At 39.5% G+C, this 26,341-nt stretch overlaps 1 protein-coding gene across 1 annotated transcript in view; it reads right to left on the bottom strand.

Moving 5' to 3' along the window:
- Ctnna3 (catenin alpha 3) overlaps nucleotides 1–26,341 on the bottom strand; it is a 1,668,564-nt gene that overhangs the window by 758,306 nt on the left and 883,917 nt on the right. The window contains exon 9 of the mRNA XM_008835377.2: nucleotides 15,829–15,981. Within this exon, the coding sequence (XP_008833599.1) occupies nucleotides 15,829–15,981 (153 nt within the window). The remainder of the gene's footprint in view (nucleotides 1–15,828; nucleotides 15,982–26,341) is intronic.

The following is a 26,341-nucleotide window of genomic DNA, read 5'->3' as shown; positions in this document are numbered from 1 at the left end:
ATATGTGGTTAATTTTAATATTAATGTGCATTAACTATAAATTATTAATTAATGTAAATATTGATATTGTATATTAATTCTTCTGCCTTACTGCAATTACTCATTGAAAGAGAAGGGTTTGTTTGGGTTGATTCTCTTAGATTTTTATATTAACAATCATTTTATCTGAAGAGACTTATTTCCTCTCAACCTGTGATTTTTTTTTAAAGTAACATTTACTGCAATATTAATGTATTGGCAGACATCTTTATAAAGGGTTTACAAGCTCTTTGAATTTTCATAGAAGATTCTAGTGGGTAGATATGCTAGTTGTAGACAGTAGCTCCATCTTTCCAATGAGAGAATGGAAGCAGAGAAAAGCAAAATAAATCACTCAAGTTCCCCGGGTGTTGGGGTGCATGGATATTGACTAACTCTGGGTGTTTTCTCACAACATAGGCCTATCCTACCTTCTAATGTTTCATATGAAAGGTTTTTTATACTGTATTTTTTGTACTAAAAACTTCCCTACTAAACGCTTGGCTACTGATAGATTCTGGGAGTTACGTAGTTGTTGCTGAACCCACCTAGCTCCAATGGATACTTCCAAACCCATGGTCAAAAAGACAATCCTGGTTAAACTCAGTGAGTCACTAAACAAAACAAAATAAAACAAAAAGACATGAATTCAGAAAAGGAATGTGTAGGGAAGAGTTGGGCTTCCAAGGATGGGAGGGGGATTCCAGTGGGTAAGAATAATGATAATACATTATAAACATGTATGAGTCTGTCGAGGAACAAATTTAATTTTAAAAAGCATCACTAATTTTCTTACTAAAATTAGTTGATGAATCAGATCAGCTGATTTAGTGGGCAACTTTCCTGGAGTCATATTAAGCACATCTAACCACAAGCAAAAGAGAAATCCACAAATTAATACATGAAGCAGAATTGTGTGCTGTGGATTTATTTAGTATAAGAAATAGTTGGCAATTATTGTTCACATACTTCATAATTTTAAATGTTTTGCCATAAAACACAGATAGGATTTTGAAAGGGAGGGAGGCTTAAATAATTATAAAAGTATCATTTTCATTACTTGGGAGACTCAATACCAATGAGATGTCAATTTCCTGTGAGCTGAGCTAGAGATACAATGCTCCTAACCTAACCCCTAACAGTGGGTTTTATAGCTATTGATAGATTCATACTAAAATTTATATGGAAAAACTAAGGAAGTGTAGTGGACAAAAAAAGTTCTTTTTTTTTTAAAGAACAAAGTTAGAGAAGTAGAAAACCTTTAATACTTACTATAAAACTAACTTTAAAAGTGGCTGGGCACATGTTTAATCCCAGCAATCAGGGGCAGAGTAAGGTGGATCTCTTTGGGATGGAGGCCAGCCTGGTCTACACAGCAAGTTCCAGACTAGCTGGTGCTACAGGGAAACTCTGTCTCAAAAAAACTCCAAAAACCTTGAATTCTATTTTATGCAATTTAAAAAAAATAACTAAAAAATGGAATGCAAGCCTATATGTAAAGCCTAAGACTATGATACTTTTAGAAAAATGCTTAAAAGAATGAAATAAAAGGCAGAATCCATACCTAACAATATTAATGGATTTGGGTTTATTTGATCGCATGAAAATGAAATGTTATGCTGTGGAAATGACACTTTGAAGTGATTAGAAAGACAAGTCCCAAATGTGTACTTGTATTCTAAGTAATAAATATCATTTAAGCAATATAAAAATAACAAAATAAACAATGGAATCTCAAAAACATTGCTAATGAGAACTCAAAACCATACAGCCAGTTACCACTGCAAAATAGCTCAAAGTAAAACAACCCAGATATCCATCAGCTTATGAATGAAGAAACTGTAGCCTGTACGCAGAGAAGAGTCGGCAGAAAGGAGGGCATACTGTGCTGACATATACTACACATGGATGAATCCTGAAAATATCACATGGTTCCATTTTCAACTAATGTCCAGAATATGCAAATCTCTAGAGACAAACAGAAGATTTGTGGTTAACTAATCTTTGAGTTATGAAAATGTGTAGGTTAAGATTGTGGTGATGGATGCACTCTGTGAACTAATGAAGTAAAAATCAATGAAATGCACACTTCTGACAGGTGAGTTCTATGGTATGATAATTATAGCTTAGTGTATTTCTATACAAAAATATTACTGGACAAATGCAAATTGAAAGCATAGAACTGTGGCACTGCAAATGCAGTGGAATGGCAGGAAACAAGACCCTGACAAAACCAGGTACTCACAAAGTTGTGCAGCTCCTGAAACCCCGTGCATTGTTAGTGGGCATGTAAACAACTGAAAACAATTTGATATTCTCTTATGAAGGGAAACAGCCCAGCAAATCCATTCCTAAGTATTGTAAATGGATCAATTTATTGGTTAACATCATACATCCATCTTCTATTTTCTTGGCATTAATAGGTCAGTTCTTCTGTCTCTAAAATTTCCTACTTTCTCTATTTCTTATTCTAATTCAACTTTCAGCCCCCAAACTTCATAATGAGTTTATAGCTTATAAAGCTAATTCCTCCAAATTGGAATGGTTTTGCCCTAATCTAACTCAATCCCCACTGATACTCCCAAAATATCTCTAGTTCACCCAACACATCACTTAACACAATTCTAAAAATTGCCACTTTTTAAAATTCATTTCCTCCTAAACAGCAGGACCCAAAAGGGTAGTGTCTATTTCCTTTGACTAGGACCAAGTCTTATGAAACTAGCACAGCTTTTGTTTAAAAAATAAATGTAGGGAAAAATAAGTTAAAGAATGGATGCCAGAGGCTGGAGAGATGGCTCAGAGGTTAAGAACACTGTTCTTGAAGAAGACCTGGGTTCGAATCCCAGAACCCACATGGCAGCTAACAACTGTCCGTAACTCCAGTTCCAGGGGATCTGACAGTCTCTTCTGTCCTCCATGGGCATTGCACAACATGGGTGCACTTCCTACACACAGGCAATACACGTGTACACATAAAACTTTTAAAAAATTTAAAAAGAATAAATGCCATTTGCAAACATACTGTACTGCTAACAAAGAAAAAGTACAAACAGATTTCCTTTAGACACATTGAATAGTATTTATATCAGTATCTGGAGTAAGAGGGACACTTACAGAGACAGAAAAAAGGAAAGAATTTTCAGCATACTCATTTACTAGACTGGTTCAAAGTACAAAGGCAGATTTTACTTCGGTCTTCTATGCTGGGCTAATCACTAAGCAGTAGCTGAACAGTTACCTAAGAGTTAGAAGGAATGACTACATGCTGGGTGATTTCTCAGGCATGAGTGCATGCTCCCAGCTTTCTGTCTCTCTAGTTAAGGAAAGTAGGATAAGGATCAAAAGGTAATCAGTTCTTGGAACTCTGCAGCTTGGGGTGCTTTAGAGAAGCTCTGTTGTCCAAAAGCATTCGGAAAAGCTTCCTTGCTTTCCATTGGCCAATTAAACACAGGGAAAAATCAGGTTATTTTCTACTCCTAGATGTGTTGTTTGCCTCCACTTCTTTTCTCTCTGGCATTAACACAACTCAGTTGACCCCTTTGCTGCCATTTATTAGCTTTGTGATTTTAGGCAAGTGCCTTAATTTCTCCCTGATGGTTTCCTGGTATCAACACAATGGAAAAAAATAGTATTCAGCTCCATCACTGTGAGAGGTGACAAATGGGAATGGTATGCTTTGTTTGATATGGATATAGACTAGCTTTACTTATTTTATTCCAGTTTTATCTACTTTATTTTGTGTGTGTGTGTGTCTGTGTGTGTGTGTGTGTGTGTGTGTGTGTGTGTTGGTATGCCTGCTCATGCATGTGCATGTGGAGGTCAGAAGTTGATATTAAGTAGCTTGTTCAATCCCTCTCCTCATTTTCTTGAAGTAGGGTTTCTCAGTGAACCTGCAGCTCCCTGTTTCAGCCATGATCCTCCCCCACCAAATCCCCCCAGAAGTGGAGTTCCTTGCCTGCTCCAGTGCCCAGGTTGTATGTGGATGCTTGGGATCTGAACTCAGGTCCTCATGCCTGTACAACAACCACTTGACCCACTGAGTCATCTCTGCAAGTCCTCTTTATTATATTTTTACTTTTATTTGTATATGTCTGTATGTGTGGTATGCACGTCTGTGTGCATGTGTGTATGCGTGCATGTGTGTGTGCAGCTGCATGTTCATGTGTGTGTGCCCATGCATATGGAAGTCAGAGGTGGATGCTGGGTGTCTTTCCTCAATTACTCGCCACCTATTTTTGTTTTTAGGTAAGCAAACCAGGAGCTCACCAATTCAATAGATCAGCAGGGCAGCAAACCCCAGGGATCCAGTTATCTCTAGAAGTGTATCGATGTGCCCAAGCCTTTAGATTTCTGCATATGTACTGGGGATCCAAACTCGGATACCCATGCTTGCATAGCACACACTTGTGTCGACTGATTCATTTCCCCCAGCCACTATTTTATTTTGTTTTTATTTTATTCTTTTTATTTGTTTTCGTTGACTTTTGGTGTACTTCATATAGAACATCTCAATCTATCTTAATCATCTTTATAGCTACCCCCATCCCCACCAGCACCCTCCCATAGCCCCTGCCACCGGAACCCATATATATACTCTGTCATTCCTGTTAAGGCCCTCTGTGTGAAGTCAGTGTCCTCAGACTTTCCCCAGTGCAAGTCCATCCACTGAGGGAGGCCTAGTCAGCCTACCTAGAGTCCCTTGTTTTAGGGAGATCAGGTCTTCTTCACCAGCAGCAATCAGTTGCCAATATTTCTTCAGATAAGTTTGGTGTCTGCTGTTCATATTTCAAGTTCTATGCTGGGTTTTTGTCTGCCTGAGTTTGCATGGAACTTGTGTATACTGACTGACACCATTGCCATAGAATCATATGAGCAGGGTCCCAGGAGCTTGCAGGACTCTGTTTCCACATGGTCCTGCACCTCCTCCCTGGCTCTTACAATCATTACGCTCCCTCTTCTGCAATGGTCCTCAAACCTTGGGCGGGCGAAGTTTAATAAAGGAGTCCTGTCCAAGGACCAGCATTTAGCAGACTCTTGATCTCTATGCTTTGGCCATTTGTGACCTTTTGTGTTCCTGACCTTTTGTGTTCCTGGCCTTCCACTGCATGACGGATATCTATTTTATTTTTAGAGAGAGCTACATGCAGTTAAACCGGCATTAATTTCACTATGTAGCCAAGGATGTCATTGACCTTCTTATTCTGCTTCCACACTTCAATGTTGGAATTACAGGTGTGTGTCACCACTTTTGATTTTATGTGATGCTAGGGATCCAATTCAGGGCTTTGTGCATGTTAGGAAAATACCTACCAACTGAGGTACATCCCTGGACTTCTTTTTAAGTTGATTTCATCCTGTAAGTGTAAAAAGATAATCATCCAATACATTTGGTTAACTCACCTCCTCTGTCTATCACTGATTTAGCCACAGAGAAAGCAAACAAAATAATGCTTCCCCCAGGCTTCGGGAACCTCTGATGCCAGGAATTGAGAAGACTATTTTAATCACTCATCTTCCATTTACAGATAATGAAATGGAATTCCAGAAATGTTTAGTGATTTGGTTGCATCACTTAGCAGGAATATTGCTCATCTGCTCGAAAACTCCAAAGGCAAAAATCGAACCAGATTTTTTAAACAGTGGGGCTCCGAACCCAACACCTATAGACAAGGACACATGACATCCTTATAGAAATTTTAATTGACTATATAGTGTACGAATTTAAAGGAATGGATGAAACAACTTGCTTGATCAGCTGTGTGACTAAAACAAAATTGATAGACCTGCTATCAGTCAATGTTAGTTAGCAGCATGGTTGTTGGTTAACCTCTGGCCAGCTATCATGGGGGGTGGTGTAGGGAAGACCTCAATTCAGGAAGTCTTCACATATGAGTAAACGGCATGCTAACACTTTGGGTACTTGCCATTTCAGCAGATTTTACTGTGCAATTTCTGATCTGTTTGTGCTGCTAATAATGCTTCCTGCTTTTACGTGTGCATATTAAATGTTGATGTGGACTGTCTCAATTCTAAGATTCTTGGAAAACTTAAACAGAAGAAGGTAAGAAAATGGATGCTCACAGGACAATTTCATGCACATGATGCAGTTCCCGAGACTAAGGCATCATCCAATTAGAGCCCCCTAATAGCTTCGCACTAGGCTAGAGTGCCTGCTTTACAAAATGAGAGATTTTCAGTCACTTTCCATAGGACATCAAGCCAGAACGCAAACCCATGTTTCCACGTTTCGTATCTTACCACACTGTCCATCATCTTTTAAGATTTTTCTACATGAACAATAGACATTCTATTTTACTTGTTTATTCACGAATTTCAGTATGGATTGAATGCTGTTTTTATGTTATGCCAGGAGAAAGAAACAAAACCAGGGATTTAAACAGAATCTCCAGGGTCTAGCACAGTGCATGGAACATAATGGGCACCGAAACTGTGTGCACGACTACGTGACTGAATTAGAGAATAAAGATGCTCCTGCTCTCACTGTGATCATTCATGTATAAATGCACTGTCCAACACTGAGGAGATGCTCAGACAATAGAGTGCCCACTGCAGAAGCCTGAGGACTTGAGTTCTGATCCCTAGAATTCATGTAAAATACCAATGGGGGTGACAGGCTCTGCAACCCCAGAACTTGGGGATGTGGGAGACAACTGGATCCATGAAGCATATTGGCCAATCAGTCCATCGAATCAATAATAGGTTTAGTGAGAGAGCCTGTCTCAAAAATAAAGGTGAAAAGGGATCTATGAAAGACAAGCTTTGGCCTTCACACACAAGGGCACCAACAAGCATGCTTGGTCACATCCATATATGTGCATACATCCACACTAACAAGTACATAGACACCCCTACACACACACACACACACACACATACACACACACACACACACACAATTTATTGTCCAACATGTAGCCCTGCCTGAACACTTAAAACATGTGTATTTTAAATTAAGATGGACTCGAAGTATAAAATAGATACATGATTTGTATTAGCATAAAAATGGAAAAATCTAATAACTTTTATATGCTTAAGGGTTGAAATGATGTTTGGGGTACATGTATTTTAAATTAAGATGGACTCGAAGTATAAAATACATACATGATTTGTATTAGCATAAAAATGGAAAAATCGAATAACTTATATGCTTAAGGGTTGAAATGATGTTTGGGGTATACATCATTAAGGGAAATATACTAAATTTAGTTTAAACTGTTTCTATATTTCTATTTTTGTCGGAGTATCTACTAAAAATTTTTAACTGTATTTCTTTTTTTTCTTTTCTTTTTTTTTTTGGTCTTTTTGAGACAGGGTCTCCCTGTAGCCCCAGCTGACCTAGAATTAGCTATGTAGACCAGGCTGGCCTCAGACTCATAGAGCTCCACCTGCCTCTGCCTCCTGAGTGCTGGGACTAAAGATGTGTGCCAACCATGCCTGGCAAATGTAATTGATTTCTATTTCTGTTGTCCAACATGTGTCCAGACACCACTAAATCTTGGAGCACGCTTCCCTCTGCTTAGCTTCATTATTAAAATGAGTCTTATTCATTCTCTTTGAGATAGGATAGCAAGTAGGGTTTTCAATGCAGTTTTTGGAAATGTCAGTCTGTGTTTGTGAGATTAGAATCAATCATTGAGGGTTAGAATTTTTATGTCCAGATGCAAAATAAAATCCAAAGCCAATTACAATTTAATTTCTTTTAGAATCTTTCCTGATGAGGTGCTACCACTGTTCTCCAAGTCCTTTAAACAAACTAGTTTTTTAAGATGAAGTAAAATCTCTACACCCTGGCAACCAACTAGTCGAGGCTAATTATCAACTGCATTTATTCCATCATGTGCTCCCACGGACACTATTGTCCAGTCTCTAGTTCTACTGTATTCCTTTAACACAAAAATGGGTAATGTATCTTTACTGTGCTATTATCAGTACTTGGGTTCTGTTTTCTCAGAGCAAGCACTTTGCCCAATCTTCCAGATTCAAGCTAACTACTGCTTATGTCTTATTGAATTCCTAAACTCTTAACCCATATAATTTTCTCCCTCTAATCCCAAAACACTAATATTCCATCAACGTTATTATAAAAAGTCTCTGAGCTTTCTAGAGCCGAATCACTATCTTCCAAACACAGTAAGCAGAGAATGTTATAAAGAAATCTTTCAAACATGGAGAAGAGCTCTGTATGCTAAGGTCAGGCATTTAAGGGCCACGTTTAGCCAGGAGAAGGTTTAGATTCTAAGCTGTTCATAACCCAGCGAGTGTCAGTGGCACCTGCGTGCTGCTCTGTACCATCAAAGCATCTCTGACTCAGCTAGAACGTCCCTTCTCCACCAACAGAGGAGAATTTCTAAGACACTCACCGAGAATAGTTGTTGGTTTGTGTACAAGCATAAATATGGGCTTATTATTTTATCTTCTTATTTTTGGTCTTTACCGGGGAGAGAAGGGAGAATAAAATGGGCCTCTAAAAGCTGTCTTTATTTATAATCTAACATATCCTTATTTGATAACAGATGATCAATTAAAGTGAAGTGTGAAACTTGAACAGCATTCTGTCAGAAAGCAAAGACAGGCACAGAGCTGACAGTCATCAGCACTTCTTGCAAACAGCAGGACCCCCTCCAAAGCCTCTCTTGGCACTGTGGTTTTGCTAAATCGGGCTCGCCATTTTCGTGAGTGGGAACAATCAGCTTGGTAGGTAGTAGGGAGGTATTATAATTAAATGTCCACCCACTTTTTCCTTTTTTGATGAAAGGCTCCCATGAAACATACCAAAATAGGCTGCATCAAGATAGATGAATTTTTGATGAGTAAGTCAAAGCATGGGGGAAGCTGGCTTTTTAGAGAGAGAAAAAAAAATGCCCCAATTCATAGAAAATTCTCAGGCCTGGATCATTAACACTGTCATATTAATGGCAATTAATATTGTGAAACCCATAGGGTACATCCAGGACTTCACTGTTTTAATTAGAGCAGTAGTAAGTCTCCACATGAACTCACTCGGGATAAATTATAACATGCTTCAAAAACAGGCTGGGAGTGCTGGTGTAGGCTGCAGTCTTAGCACTGAGGAGGCAGAGGCAGAAGGATCTTTGAGGTCTGGTTGGTACAGCATTCTCTAGGCTAGCCTGGACTATATAGGGATAGTCTGTCTCCAAAGAAGAAAAATAAAAGAGAGAAATTTAAAAAGTATTTATTTTGGATGAATTAATTACCTAACAACTATCATAATAGCATATTTATTAAAAGTAGTGACGCTCTTTGGAATACTAGTCAAGTCAGCAAATGAAAGCTAAAACACGAATTTCTGAAGTATTAAGAGTTTTAAAGATGGTATTTGTCACCAGTTCCCGAGGAAGGACCTGATTAGGTGGTCCTGTCTGCTCTTGATAATTAATAGCAAAGGTATTTACTGACAACACAGTGAGTTTTTTTGGTTTTTATTTTTTTTTAAATATGCATGTGAGGAGCTGAAATGATGAGTCATCAGGATCCAAGTTCAGTTCCCAGCACCCAGGTCAGGCAGCTCACAACCAACTGCAACTCCAGCTCTAAAGGATCCAATGCCCTCTTCTGGCCTCTGCAGGGACTGCACTCTTGCACAAAGACAAAGACACACACACACTAAAAATAAAAAATTATTTAAGTGTACTCATATGCAGCAGAATAAAGAGGCACTTGGCTTAATAAATGGGCTCAGATATTTATGATTCCAATTACTGATTCCCCCTAAGGAACTTTGTAGAAAGAAAGGAAACCGAGTTGGTGTTTGTACTGGACGGCATTAGTGTCAACTTGACACACCTGGGTTGAGGGAGCCTCAATTGGGGACTTACCTTCATTGGGCTGGCCTGTGGCCATGTCCATGGGGCACCTTCTTGATTGTTGAGTGATGCGGGAGGGCCCAGCCCACTGTGGGTGGTGCCACCCCTGGGCAGGTGGGCCTGTGATGCATAAGAAAGCAGGCTGAGTGGGGAACAGGGGAGCAAGCCAGTAAGCAGCATTCCTCCATGGCCTGTGCTCCAGCTCCTGCTTCCAGGTTCCTGCCCTGAGTTCCTACCTTGGGCTCCCTGATGAACTGTGACCTGGGATATGTAAGCTAAATAAACCTTTCCTCCCCAAGTTGGTATTGATAAGAGTGTCTTGTCACAGCAATGGAAAGACAAACTAGGACAGTGTTATAGTGCTTTCCTTCTTTCAGGGGGACTGAGAACAGCCATAACAGCCATTGTTATGACAGGAGGTGAAAGCAAAACAGACCAACCCCTACAGCCTAGAATAACTAGATAACTACATTTTTGAAGATAAAATTCACATTCCTAACTTCTGTTAAGTAGACACCATTAGTGGCAGGAAGAACTGCTCCAAACCAACATCAGGTTGAGATCAAGGCACTTGGGATCACAATTCAGTGAGCACACTTGTTACTAATAGCTAATCCTTACACTAAGATGACTTAAAATGCTTCCTGCTGATGCCTTGTTATCACGGCTTTGTTATCATTTCCACCCCGACTCCAGGATCCCAAAAGAGAACAATAACTCTGAGTCTACAAGTAGCAAAAGCTTGGCATAGAGTCCAGTTCTTCATAAGACACAATTAGCAACAAAGACGTGGGTTGTCTGGTTACCGCCTCCATCTAGGTTCTATTAACTGTCCTTTCATTACATTCTAGCTAAGTATATTTTGCAGTAGGAAACTTCAGACATGACTCTGCTGAAGAGGATTGTGCAGCCCTGATTTCTTGGTCACTGTGTTGGTTATTTTCACTTTTTTATTCAAATACCCCAAATTCCTTCGGTTTCCTCACTATTACCATGGAATTTCTTAACGCTCCCCTTTAGACTCTGTGTTCAATCCTCTTATCGTTTTGTTAAAGTAACACATTAACCATTGTTTAAAGAGTTCCTCTAACAGGACCAAGTTTTTCTTCAAAGATCTGATAGGAATTCTTTAAAAATGGACTTACTTCCCCAAGTTAAGGCTGATTATAGATTTCTCTGACAAACACATGTGAGGTATCAAGACCTAGATATGTTGCAAATAGCTTTTTCTTGAAGTCATTTTGAAGCTAAGGCTTCCTGCTCTTCTATCTCAAATTGCACAGTTTGTGTGGAAGATGGGTCTGGGTGATTGTCTGGGTGGGTGTTGGTAGGGGAACCCATACATTTCAATGTGCCTGTTTCCCAAGCCTCTCACTGGCACTTCAGTCTGGGTGCTTGTGGTAATTTAATGATGATTTTCTCACTTGCCTTCATTAGGAAGCTCCTTGCCAAGAAGGTTTTCCTGGAAGATAAATGCTAAACTCTTCCTGAGAGGATGGAAACGTATAAAGCAGTTACATTTAAAAAAACAAAAACAAACAAAAAACCCCTTTGTTATTTTCTTTTGTTTCTATATTTCTTAGGAAGTCACAATTCCCTCAATTGAACAACAAAAACAATTTGGGAGAAACTGCAGACCTTATCTTCTCTAAACTTCATCTCAAAGAAAAAGCAAATGAAATTCCTATGGGAGACACAGCAGTGACAGATTAAAGGTGGCCACATGTGTTTGTACTCCCACTGAGCATAGAGTCTCCACTTTCCTCCCTTGGTACTGTAGACCATGTCACTGCCTTGACCATTAGAATACAGCAGATGTGGCCTTCTGCCATTTTCTGGGCCCAGAATTCAAAGACTAGTACCTACTACCTCCTGTTTCTCACTTGCTCTTTAGGCCTAAGACCTCTTCTCTGAGAAGCCAAAGCCATGTGGAAAAGCCACATGTGATCTCCAGTCACCAGCAGCCAACTTCTGTTTAGTAACTAACACCTGTGGGCCCAGGAACGGGCTGTTTTGTATGTTCAACTGAGGCAAATCTTTGGTAAACTCCATCCCAGTCAATGCCTGAGAATGACACATTACTGAGAAAACCCAAGCAAGAATCACCAGCTCCCTGTCAACCATAGATTAATAAGAGATTATAATTAATGCTTGCTTTAAATGACTAAGTATAGGGATTTCTCTGCATATTAACAAGTCACTGAAACAGAAAGTAACAGACCAGAGCTATCACAGCAGATCTCCATAATCACCGCATACTGTATTAAGAGAACATTCAGGTTTAAATAAAACCCAGTCTTTGTCTCCCAATAGCTCGTCATTCCAAAAGCTTTTACTCTTTAATGTTCACACGGAATAGGACAGTCTCAACATCCTTGAGCAGGTATAATTTCAGAACCCTGCCTACATGATAGTGAAGTATCATTTGGTTGAAAATTTAAGGTAGAATTCAAAAATGTTCTTGAAGGAAGACTTGAGCAGTATGTCATGAAGAGACGCACTCCTTGAGAAACCTTATTTAAAGAAACTCCAGCTTCACGTAAATTGCAAAATATCATTTTACTGCAGGATGTTTCAGAAATGTAAGTTCTCCGAAAGCAGCCGCCATAAAGACCCAACAAAGTTGTTTGGGGAAAGATAGAAAAATATGGGAAATTAGAAGGACAGGAAGGGGAAGGAGCCTCTCACTGTGGAGTGTGGGTGAGGTATCTCCCCAGCTGCAAGTCACAAATACTGGTGCAATAACATTTGCTAGGGGGCTTGCTAACAGAGAGGACATTCCTTTTAAGTAGAGATATTTTCAAATAAGAATGTAAAATTGTCAGTGGACCACACCTACGCTCTGAGTTTAAATGCCTATGGAGTATGGCCAGATTTTGCCAGATGTAAACAGATATTTTTGCAAATCTCACAAACAAGACTATAAACTTCATTTTTATACTAAAGGTATTCCTTAACTCCCTTATACAAACCCTTGTGACCCATGTACTACCTTACCAGTGGTAATTCATTGTCCCTCAGGAGCCATCCTATGATCTCATTTAAGTTCCTTAGTAAACTTTTGAGATGTAACTTCAGAATCTACCAAAACCATATATAGGACAATTGTAAATACAATTAAGGGGGGTGGGGGGAGGGCTGGAGAGATGACTCAGCAGTTAAGAGCACTGACTGCTCTTGCAGAGGACCCAGTTTGATTCCCAGCACCCACATGGCAGCTACGAACCGACCTTAACTCCAGTTCCAGGGGAATCTGACTCCCTCTTCTGGCCTCCGTGGCATTGCATGACACGGGTGTACTCACATACGTGCAGGCAATACACTCGTGCAGATAATTTTTTTTTTAAAAAAGACACTAAGGGGTATGCTCTGAGGATCCCATACCCTAAGCACCTCTCTTTCTATTAACTCCCATGATTAAACCTATGTTAGGAGTTCGTCCTAATAAGCTCTGAGTCTTCTTCACACTGACTTGTCCTGAAATCCTTTTCTATATGCAAACTAGAATCTCAGCTCCTCAGGCTGCAATCCTGGACCTGTGTCTCTAGCCCTAACCAACTGCCACTGACAGTTTAACCAAAGTGTCTTTTTCCAGTAAACAGTATATGAGACATATTTTTCATAGAAAGAATAAGCTGAGAAATTGGAATAAAAATATAACTTTAGCAGCAGAAAACAAATTTTACTTTGAAAGTATCTCATAAGAATTTTTTTTCCCATAATTTGGTGTGACTTCAGCGTGAAAACTCATTTTTAGACAAATGTTTTTCAAGTGTCAGGGACTATGCTCAACTATGTACCCTGTACAAGCTGCTTACATTTTCCTGTAGGCATCACTAATAAATATTTGAGGAATGAGTACATGAAGATAAACAAAGCTAGATAAACAATAAATTGCTTAATCTGTTCATTACAAATTAAAGACCTGAATTCACCACTGACACTAATCTAGTTTGGGTTTTATAACTTTATTTCTATAAAATGCTGATTGGAATAATAAAACTTGCCTCATCTAACAGAGTTCTTGAGAGATTCTAAGGAGATTTAAGGTTAGGGCAGTTGGGGCTGAAAGGATCTTAGTAATCATGTGTTCACTATTCACCCATTTATTTTTCATTATCTAGCTGTGAAGGTTAAAATACAAAAAGAATATACAGTAAATATGCTAGCTACATGGGAATTTCTTCCTAATGGATTACATGAAAGGTATGAAAAGACCTCTGCTACTAGGATTATAATTTGAGTGACAGTTATCTTTCACTCATGAGTTTTACAAGCCTTTACCTACAAATCACATTTCACTGCAGAGTCCATGGCTGTGAGGAAGAGCTGCAGTCAGCTGTTTAATCACCAGTTTGAAATGAATACAATTAGAATAGACAGCATCAGTAAAGGCTGGTACAGCCACACTGATGAGTGGTGGCTACTATTCAGCCCTGGAATAGAGTTGTCCTCTCCAAGTCATTGGTTCCTGGACTTGGGAGAAACTTAACTTACACTAGAAACTCCCGTTCATAGTCTCTGGTTCATGATGTCCTCAGTACAAAAGCTTCCACTGTTTACATCTTGAGAATCTCTCTTCTCCATCTGTTCATATCTATTAACAAAACCTCAGTCATCTCCCCCCAAATCACAGGGTCATTGCCATGCCTCCAGTTTCTAAGTAGAAGGAATTATGGTTTCACCACCTCTCATTGCCAGTCCACTATTCCTAAGTAATTATTCATGGCTCTCTGTAAGCCTGTACAACTCCTGTCTTGTTTTAAACATAATGTTCAGCCCCCAAAATGCTCTACATAGATGATTTTGTTTGGAAAACCAGAAGAAAGAAAATATCCATGTTAAAGATGAAAGTCAAACAATAAAATTCATGCAATAAAATATTCAGTATATTTAAGCTAAAATGGGAAGGAAATATTTATAAGGATAAAACTAAGTAGTTTGTTCTTTTGTGTCATCACGACAAAATACATATTTAAAAATAAAACAGTTTTCCAGACAGCTGAGCAGTTAAACTCACAGCATGCATAAGTCCCAGGTAAGCTCCAGTCAGACAAAGTCCCAGCACAGACATGGGGAAGTGGGTAAGAAACCCCAGCCTACCTAAAGAGCTGTTGGCAACTGAGGTCTACTGGAAGGGGGAGGTCAGTCTCTTTTAAGAATGAGACTCTTGGTAGGTTAATCAGGCTCCAGTGGGTGAACCCATGCCAAAGGGCACTGGGGATGCAAACCTGACTCTATAGGCCTTTATATATATATATATATATATACAGGAGACAGTGGAGGGTGCAGGCAGGGTAGGGGATCTAAATATGATCAAAATATACTGTATGAAATTCATAAAAATTCAATTAGAAACGAAAAAGAAAGTTGCCACTGTTGGGGCTGCAAGTGCCGAGACTACAAACTGAGGTGTGTGTGTGTGTGTGTGTGTGTGTGTGTATATGAGTATATGAGTATATGTGGGGGATGTAAAGGGGGAAGTGCAGATAAAGGAAGGGATTTAAATATAATCAAAATCGTACAAAGGTTGAAGCCAGGGATGGTGGTGCACGCCTTTAATCCCAGCTCTCAGGAGGCAAAGTGAAGTAGATCTCTATGAGACCAAAGCCAGCCTGGTCTACATAACGAGCCACAGGCCAGCTGGTGCTACAGGGGGACCATGCCTCAAAAACTAAAACAAAACAAAATACATTGTACAAAATTCACAAAAATTCAATAAAAGGGAGAAAATAAAAATAAAACAACAGTAGGTGCAGTTTCATGGATCTTTATAAATAAATTGCTTCTCTTCTAAGTCAATAGCAGTGGCTTATACCATTTGACATGATACCTAGGTCCTACTCTGTAATGTTTATAATACATCAAGAAAGGTTTTTATATGAGCAGAATTCAACCATAAGAGGAGAATGGAGCCTCATTTTCCTGGACTTAAAAGTCGTTTCAGCTGCAGCACACTTACCTCCACAAGCCTGCCTGTGTGCTCATGAAATATCGTGGCATACTCCTTTATTTCCCTTTCTCGGCCGTTCTTAGCAGCTTCAGTGAGAACCAGAAGGGGGACTGTTGTATCCAAGAAAGAATCTGATACATGATCTATAATAGCCTTCCGGAGCTGAGAAGAAAAAAAAGTCCAAGCTTTTATTTCCAAGAAAAATTCATGTCATTTTCTAGTCTTATACTCTCAGTGGTTACAAAATTCATTTTATACATTTTTTAGGAAATTCCTAAAATTACAATACAGGATATAGTGTGTGAACATCCCTTACAAGCAAAAGAAACAAAACACCAAGAATAAAATATCAGGCAGAAGCCTTGCTCCCCAAAGTCACTAATTTTTCTTATATTGTTTTTCTTACATTCTTATATTGATTTAGCCCACAAGCCAAATGGAGTGATAATCCAAGATATTTTTCCTCAAAGAAATTATATGATTAGAATTGTTTATGCATGTGTACAAATAATATGCACATCCTGTATTTTAATAACTACAAAATTATAAAACATTTGCTACCTTCTTGGAGGAACTGATGATAAATTTTGATTAGCTAAATTGTAGACTTCATGGTAATTAAACCAAGTGAGACCACCAATTGTGCCAGATGATCACAAATTAATAGAGCAGGAAGAAGAATAAATGGGTTTGATGCCCAATTTTCCTCATTTGTGTTAATTGTTCTTGCCCTCGCACCTTAAATTATTAAACAACCATACCATTCTGCTACACTTAGTTCTTTTAAATTAAATTACATGTAAGCTTATAAATGACAATCAGATAATTGCTCTAATCAGCAGATATTTCTGGAAATTAAAAACAGCATTGGCAAATTATTATATTTATATGATATTGAGGCTTGAGGGATTACAATATCCTGAAATGTTTCATTAACAACATCCCTAGCCATGAGTGAGCCCAAAGTTTTTTATGTTAACCTGTTCATTTAGTAACCTCTCTATATAAAAAAGGATATAAATAAGAATCAGATAAGAAATTATAATTTTCATTCTGTGAAGATTATATTTGGGGACTTTTTTAAAAATTAGACAGCTTAGTTTTAAAAGTATGGACTTCCTAGTGTTATAGTTTCTGGGACATGAATCTTCATTTTTAAAAAGCAGTGTCTAGTAAGGAATATAGCTTAGTGGAAGAGCACTTGCCTTACATGGGGGAGGCTTTAGGTTCAATTCCCAGCACTTCCAATAAAATAAAATAAAGAAAATAGCACCATTTTCCTATAATAATTATAGGGAAACAAATACATACCAGTTATATGCTTCCTGGAGAAAATGGTGTCTGCTTATATTGGTAGAGCCAGCTCAGGAGAATCACAAAGTTTTCTGGCTACCAACAATATCACAGAAACTACAGGAAGATCCTCAAGGGCAGATTCTGCTTAGCATGCAGTAAAGCAAACCACCAAAGGCAACAGATTGATGTTTACTGAGTACTTATTAGGATGCAGTGTGGAGGGTAAGAGGCCAAGGTAAGGTGATGACCTTAAACAAATGAACAATGTGTTTGCAGTTCATGAACAATGGCTCATGGAAGTCAGGTGGGGGTCACAAGCTAGGCCCAGAGCTGGGAAGCACATATGTGTATGTTTGAGGCAGAAAAGAAACACAGTAGGCATTGTTCAGAGTGACCAACACTCTCTCCATCCTTTACTGCAACATGTAACTGGGATGTGAGAGAAACCTCTGCACCAGAGATCAGCCATGATTATCAGCACATGGGAACCATGAAAATAGATACACAGTGAGGAGAAATATAAGAATGAGATCTTGGGCAATGCTCCCATCAGTGAGAGGCGGGTAAAAGACAGAGTGGGGCCAAAAATCAAAGGGAACCGATCACATCTAAAACATAAACTTGCAAATGAACCTCATGACTTTCCATAAACACATACTCTACCAATTATAATTACTATATTGTGGATTTGTAAAATCTTTCCTGGATACCTGACTCCATTCAATGCAGTAGTTTTCAACAGCATTTTCTCACCTTTCTAGAAAGACCTAACTACTATGAGAAATGTAAAGCTAGAAATATATGATCCCACATGATCGAGTGGAGGAATGTGGGGCATTAAAGATTATAAAAAAGGAAAACTAGGACACTGAAAACATAATGCATAGGTAATACACAGACACATATTCACCTATTTGAGTGCATTTCAAGAAGAGAATAGGTTTCAGAGTCAACATTTAAGAAGTTTAAATTATAAAGCAGAGATTTATCTACAGAACTTAGTAACAGCAAGCTCAGTGGGAAAGTCAATACAGACACACTATCATTATTGCTTAAGGAGTACACAGGAGACAAGAGGTTGAGACGAGACAGGGAGTATGAATTCCTATTTCTTATAATTTGAGATGAAGAAGCAAGATGTGGTATTGGCTGCCTTGAAACAGGTTTTAACAGAGACTGCTCTTTGTGGAAATGACTAATATGGTCCTTATCTACAACCACACCTAAGAAGCCACACCAGCTTCTTGTAGTTTTCAAGGCATACTGATTGTTAAGGTTCAGCTAGCCCTGCCCCCTCACCAATGGCATCCCAAGGACTTCTCCTGCTCCTGAGAAAAGGGAACCTAGCTGATAAGCACCTTGGTCTTTGAAGTCAAGAGAAGCAGACTTTTCTCCACTGTTTGGCCAACACAGCAGGCTTCCCCTTTGATCTCTAAAGAGGACAGGTTTTAACAGTCCTGCTCTCCCACTCCCCGCCCCCAACTTTAAAAAAAAATACATCTTCCAGACTTCTGCAGGAAGCAGAAGCCTCCCTTTTTAAAAGACCCCAGCTCAAGACCCGGGCAGACATTTTCCCTGACCAGAAGGGAATCTGTCCCATGTGTTCCTTTGCTAATAAACCCTATTTTGATGGAGTTTTATCTATGCTCCTCCTCCATTTACTCATTCTCTGCCAACTTTTTACTTATCACTGATTTTCCTTCAAATCAAAATCCCAGAGATGGAGACTACCATCTCACATTGTAAAACGTGTTCTTTTCATCTCATGACAGAAGGAATATTCCAGAAACCCTTGACTTGTGCAGTGAAGCCTTTAAGAGTGAGAACAGTCAGCTGGCTAAGCCTTCCTGAGGGAAGCATCTTAACCCATGCAAATGGCAAACTCTAATGAATCAACCTGAAGTTTCTTCAAAGTCCCTGTAGGCCCTGCTGATCGCTGACCCTTTATACTCCCACTCATGAAAATCATTTAGGGTGATGTTAGAGGCATCGGAGCCATACAGCATACCCTCTAGACTTTTCTGAATTCATCTCTTGCTGTGGGACACAGCTCTAGGTCTGAGGGCATCCTGGTTATTCTGCCTTGGGCCAGTGCTAAGTCCATGAGGCTCTAGGCTTAAGCACAACTACAGCTTGAAAGCTCTGGAGAGCACACTACCCTCAGGGCAACCTTGAGTCATGGACAAAGTTCCTGGATTCCATTATTGATCAAATACATTCCCAGAAGTCCCAAGCTGCTGGTCAATGCTACATCCTCTCTTCCCTGAGTCACTTTTCATGCTTTCTAAAACCAATTTTTCTTTCTTTCTTTGAATCTTATCCATTCTGAGTGGGGTTCTATGAAAACTCAAAGTGGTTTCAATCTGCATTTCCCTGCTGGATAGCTTTAGTGTCAACACACCTAGGTGGAGGGAGTCTCAATTGGGGAATTTCCTCTGTTGGACTGGCCTGTGGCCATGTCTGTGGGGCATCTTGATTGTTAAGTGATGTGGGAGGGCCCAGCACACTGTGGGTGGTGCCACACCTGGGCAGGTGGGCCTGTATTGCATAAGAAATCAGGCTGAGCAGGGGCCAGGGGAGCAAGCCAGTAAGCAGTGTTCCTCCATGGCCTGTGCTCCAGCTCCTGCCTCTGGGTTCCTGCCCTGAGTTCCTACCTTGGGCTCCCCATGAACTGTGACTTGTGAGATGTAAGCCTAATAAACCCTTTCATCCCCAAGTTGGTATTGGTCAGAGTGTAACAACTAAGACAATATCCTTGACGGCTAAAGATGTTGAACATTTTAAAAGTCTTTCTCAGCCATTTGCTCAGCTCCTTGTCCCACTTTTTGGTTGTTTTTTTTTTTTTATGTTTATTTCTTTGAGTTCTTGGTATATTCTGGGTACTAACCCTCTGTCAGGTATATAGCTAGCAAAGATTCTTTTCCCATTCTGTAGATTGTCTTTTCATTCAAATGATGGTGTCCTTTGTAAAGAAGCTTTTTAGTTTCAGGTGGCCGATTTGTCAATTTGTCAATTCTAATGACAAATGCTGGTGAATGTAGAGAAAGTGGAACACTTATCCACCGATGGTGGCAGTGCAAACTGGTACAGCCGCTGTGTGGAGATTCCTCAAAAAGCTCAAAATTGATCTACCATATGATCCAGCCATGCCACTCTTGAGCATATGCCCAAAGACCCTGTACACAACTCCAGAAATACCCGTTCATCCATGTTCATTGCTGCCCTTTTCATAATAGCCAGGAATTGGAAAACAATTTAGATACCCATCAACTGATGGATGGATGATGAAGTTGATATAGATATAGATATAGATTAGATAGATATAGATATAGATATAGATATATAAAGGAAAAATTATTTAGATCTTAAAAATGAAATTATGAAATTCACTTGCATATGGATAGAATTTGAAACAATCATCCTGATGAGACAACCCAGTCGAAGAAAGACAAATGTCACATTTCTCTCTCATGGCTGAATGCTAGCTTCGAAATCTTAGATATTCATATTTTAATTTGAAAATCCAAAGTCAGGAACTAGAAAATGGGCATTGGGGCGGCTTCCTGGAAGGGGCAGTAAAATGCAATGATATGAAGGGGAAGATAAAGTTAGAGTCAGAAGAGTGCAGGGAGGGCGGGGCAGAGGGGGAGTGTGGGAGGCATAAGTAAAACTAAAGGCCTTTAGAAAAAGCTATATGGAAACCTACCACTATAGAAGATTCTTAAAGTATATATGTACAATATAAAAGAGATTAAAAGATGTTCCCCTTTAACAGGAAGATATTGCCCCTTCTAGACATCACAGCCTAACAACAACAAGAAAATCCAATGCCAGGAATGGACTCCCTCTCTAGACACTGTTGCTCAGGGGTCCCATATACCCTCAGATAATGCTGGTCATTGCCCCTGCTCTTGATTACCCACAAGAACTTGATGTGAAGATACTATTGCTGAAGACACTTCATATATGAGTTGTAGAACAAACAAGGAGAAATCAACCTGGTGTTGACTTCAGAGTTTCACCTCTACTGACCCGCTTTCATAGTGCTGGAAGGTTCTATGCATGCTACTGAAAGGAAAAAAAATGATCTTCAACCTGACCCAGCTGTGAATCCTGTGAACTACAACAACTAGCCAGCTAGATCTGCCCACTGGAGCAATAGTGACATGAACATTATGGGACTAACCAACTACTCTCTAATTGAATTTAAGGTCTGCTTCCTAGGATGGAGCCCATACCTGACACTGATATCAGGGTTAGGAACCTTAGGTTAGGCAGAACACAGGGCATAGAAAGCCTAATATCAGTTTTCTACTAAATAATTGCAGTATTAAACTGACTCCTAATGACTTCTATGCCCATATGTTAATGCACCTCTCAATTCTCACCAGATAAGTTTATTTATGTAGCAGATTGTGATTAACACAGATACCAACATCTGGTCAGTGTGCAGAGAACACAGGAATGCAGAGGGCTCATCCCTGAATAGGACACATATATCAAACTTCTGCCTCCCAAGTCTCAGGGATCATTGTAGAAGAGAGGGTAGAAAGATTCCTAGAACCAGAGGTAGTGGATGACAAAAAAGAAAGAGTTTTCCAGAGAGTCAGTTACTATATGAATTCATAGCAATGGTGATAGCATACACAAGTCCCATGCAACTCAATCCCAGCATAGACATGGGGAAGCTGGTAAGAAATCCCCACACAACCTAAGGAACTAATGGAAACTTATTGATGTTGGGAGGCAGATGTCAGTCTCTTTCAAGGATGTGACTCTTAGTAAGTTAACCAGGCTCCAATGGATGAACCAACTCTGAAGGATATTTGGGAACACAAATTAGACTCTTGGTAGGTTAACCAGTATGGATGAACCCATACTGAAGGACATTTGGAGACACAAAGTAGACTCTATAGGCCATATGTATGTATATATACATATATGTGTATATATATACATATACACACAAGAGAGAACACTAAATTAGTCAGGGAGCAGTAAGGGGAGGTGTGGATAGGGAAGGGGTCTAAATACCATCAAATTATATTGTAGGAAAGTTACAGAGTCAATTTTAAAAACCTTTGTGTCTTGGAAAGGCCTCCCAAATTAACTCCCTGCAGTAAACTAAGGCTCTGCTCTCAGGAAAGAGATCAGTCTGAAACTAGCACCTTCCTCTGATGTTAATGTCCTGTCATTCTCCAGCCAACAGACTCCACATCCTATACACTAATCGTGGATCACATTCTGTCATTTCTGTTTTGCACATCAATGAAGACAACTCTGTCATGCCTTACATTTTGTAGACCATGAAGAAAGAAATTGTTATGGGATAATACTAGACACAGCATTAGGGACAAGATACAGAAAGACTAGTATGTTCCACTAGGCAACTGTTTTCATATGTATTTACATATCTCTATGGGACATTTTCCTCACATCTCATCTACATACTTATTAAGTAACCGCTAACTTATGTATTTCCACACTGTTTTCCTAACAAATGCCATACTGTTTTCCTTTCACTCAGAGAACATAAAAAGTAGTCTAAAAACTATCTAATATGCTGATACAGACACTGACACCAAAGTGCCGTAATCTGAAGTTAGTGGGAAGCCAAGAGGACTTAGGAGGATGAATTTTCAATAAACTCTTACGACCAGGCATAACCAATGTCAGAACAAATTCAAACAGGGGGACTTCCATCTTTTCTCACTACAGTTTAATAAAAGGTTTGAAACATCAATTTTTGTATTTCCCACTGATGTAAGTGGTTTGGGATCTGAAATAAAATAATAAATTTCTCTATAATTGAAACTCAGAAGTGAAAGCCCAGATGAAAACTACAAGAATGCCCCACTGCAGTTGTCAAAAAAGGGAACAGAAAGAATAGAGTTGTGAGAGGAAGACATGCGGAGAGCAGAGAAAGTATTCCAGAAGAGAATCACGCTGGGAGAGGGTGGACCAGACCTTTAGTCCCAGCTCCAGGGAAGCAGAGGCAGGTGGATCTCTGTGAGATCAAGGCCAACCTGGTCTACAAAGGGAGCTCCAGGCAGGTTGGGGCTATATGGAGACCCTATCTCAAAAAACAAACAAATGCATCATCTTCAAATGACTAGAAAAACTTATATTTGGTTATATTAATGCTATTTTAGTCTTAAATAAATAAGCAAAATGTGATTCACTGAGCTCATGATGAATAAGCACTAAATAATCAACTAATAATTTGGTTGTATGAAAATCACAATAGGTCAATTTTTAGATCAACTAATACTTCAGTGCCTAGTCACTGTGCCAAGTGTGTAGGATGTGCACTTCTGGAAACAATGTGATGATGAGTAGAGGAGTAAGAGCATATAATATATTGTCTAAGAGATGTGAAAAGATGGCTCAACCATTAAAGCAAATAAAGAATCAACCAGATTTTTAAAAATATTTTATTATTTTTATGTGTATGAGTATATTGCCTACACGTATGTAGGTGCACCCATGTCGTGCAATGCCTTTGGAGGTCAGAAGAGTGCATCGGAACCCCTGGAATTAGAGCTACAGGATGGTTATTAGCTACCATGTGGGTGTTGGGAATCGAACCCTGGTCTCTGCAAGAGCAGCCAGTGCTCCTAACCCCTGAGGTATCTCTCCAGCCTCAAAGAATAAATCAGGTTTGTGTTATCTTGCTTCATTTGGCCTTCATGAGAATTGTCCATTTAATTGATATATCCCATTCTTCCTTTAGCATCTATGAAACATAAGATCTCACTTACTGATATAAATACAAACTCTAACCTGTCTTTAGTAAGATCAAATATGTGTCATTCTTTACAACACAACAGAAATGGAATACATTTGGTTGTTTTAATTATTTTTTGGAGACAGTCTTACTATGAAGCCTTCTTGGCCTGGAATTTACTATGTAGACCAGGCTGGCCTCACACCCACAGACCTGCCTGCTTCTGCTTTCCTGACTGCTGGAATTAAAGGCATGTGCCACCATATCCAGCTGATTTAAAAAAAAAATTATTTTCTTTTTCTTTCTGATTCACTTTATGTGTACGAATGCCAGCATGTATGTAAGTGCACCATGTGTCATGCAATGCCCGTGGGGGCCAGAAGAGGGCATCAGATCCTCTGGAATTGTCATTAGAGATGTTAGATTCCATGTGGGTGCTGGGAATGGATCTCAGGTCCTCTACAAGAGCAGCCAGTACTCTTAACCACTGAGTTATCACTCAGCCATGTGATTGTTTTCATTTTTAACAATGTAACAATGCTTAAAAATAGTCCTCATGTATTGAGAGTCCTAGTAGAGAAGTAGTTCTCAACTAAATAATGAGAGGAGAGGCCAAAGGACAAATAAAAGTTAAAATTTGAAAAGTATCCAAAGCAAGCAATAAAGAGAAAAAAACATAAGTGATGTCAAAATCATTGTGTTTGGCTCAGGGGTTCCGAAGATGAAAACACCATTTTCTCTTTTCCTTCGTGAAGTTATTACATACCCGGGCTGTGGTTGGATGCACCTGTGACAGGACCATGACTCCACCGACTATTTGAGCGAAGTTTAACAAACTGATTCACTTGAGAATTGCTGTAACACTGTAGCATTATTATTTCAAGGATAAAAGTCAATAATGTGAAGAATACACTTGTTAGAGAGCTCTGGAAAGCATTTTCGAAATGAGAGATTTTAGCATAATTATCAGGATAAGAGTTTACAATCCAGTTGGAAGAAAATCCTTTACAAAAGAAAAAATGAAAAGCAAGCAGAACAATGAAGAACTTATTGCAAAATAAGTTCACATGTTTTATGTGCTCCCCGGAGCAGGGGAGGCTAATTCCAGCTGGCAAAAGCAGCTATCATTTGAAGGAAAAAGTAGTATTTACATTAGACTTGAACTTAAGTAATTTGGGATTAGAAGGGAAGTGAAAAGAAGTGGGGAAGGGGTCAAGTAGAACACGCCATGAGCATTCCCTCAACATGCTCACAGACAGAGGCTTGAACTGTGTTGGGAAAGAGGTGATGGACATTTTGGGGAGTGGTAAGTAGACTCTTCATCAGAGGGAGGGTGGCTGTGCTGTTCACTGATGTGGGACTGGGGGGAACTGAAAAAGAACACTGAGTGAGCCTGCATGTACAAGACTTGTGTAAGATCAAGAAAGCCCCAATCCTAGCATGCATGGGAGGGGGGCTCCTAAGGTCCCACCCCTATTTGAGGAGCTTCTAGCAGGTGAAAACTACTGGGGAAGAGTCACTTTTCTTCAGGGATGTGGGCCCTGAGAAGCTACCCACTCTCTAGTGGATGGCTGCACTTCCATGTGTATATAGGCAACACGAAATGGACTCAGCAGGGTATTAAAAAAACCACCAGGAGTGGGGGAATGCATGAAGTTGGTAAGGACAAGGCGGGGGTAGAGGGAGGAATTGGGGACTGCATCATCCAAACACATCACATGCATGTATGGAAATTAAATAAAATATTTAATTAAAAAAGAACTTTAAAGAATTGCGATCAACTCAAGAGAGAATTCAGAACACCATGCCCAGGTCTGTGTTTCTGTCCTCCAATAGGATAGGCAAGAAAAGTCACAGAGCAAGAACGATGAGACAAATGCTCTGCCACCTTCTAGAACATTCCATCTCCATGATCAAAGATGTAAAGCTGCTTCTCTTTACGCATTCCTAAGAAATGTATCTCATTCTTTAAAGACTCAGTCATTCTCTGAAATAAAGCAAACATATGTCTGTTAGTGATGAAAAGTCAGTTATGAAATGGATAAGGAGGAATGAGAAAAAGAAAGGTTCTTAGGATTTTCTTTTCTTTTTTACTAAAAATAAAATCATCTGTAGTGTAAGAGATAATCATTAGTGCTAGTGAGATGGCTCAGAGGGTAGAGAAAGTACTAGTCTTGCAGAGGCCTAGGTTCAGTTCCCAGTACCCAGGCCATGCAGCTCACAACCACCACCTGTAACCCTAGCTCTGGGAGATCTGATGCCTTTGGTCTCAGAGGACACCTGCACTCACATGAACAGACACAGACACACATAGACACACACACACATGCACATAATTTAAAATAAAATTTGCCTTTTAAAAAAACAAGTGAAATGGAACAGGCATGGTGGCTTACACCTTTAATCCCAGCACTCAGGAAGTAGAGGCAAGGAGATCTACTGTGAAATCTAGTCCAGCCTGGTTTACATAGTGAGTACTAGGCCAGTGGAGCTATAGAG

Source organism: Nannospalax galili, unplaced genomic scaffold (genome assembly GCF_000622305.1).
Source record: "Nannospalax galili isolate Female #2095 unplaced genomic scaffold, S.galili_v1.0 scaffold116, whole genome shotgun sequence".
NCBI classification, from domain to species: Eukaryota; Metazoa; Chordata; class Mammalia; order Rodentia; family Spalacidae; genus Nannospalax; species Nannospalax galili.
The sequence above is the reverse complement of the archived record's forward strand: the minus strand, read 5'-3'. Positions and strand labels throughout refer to the sequence as shown.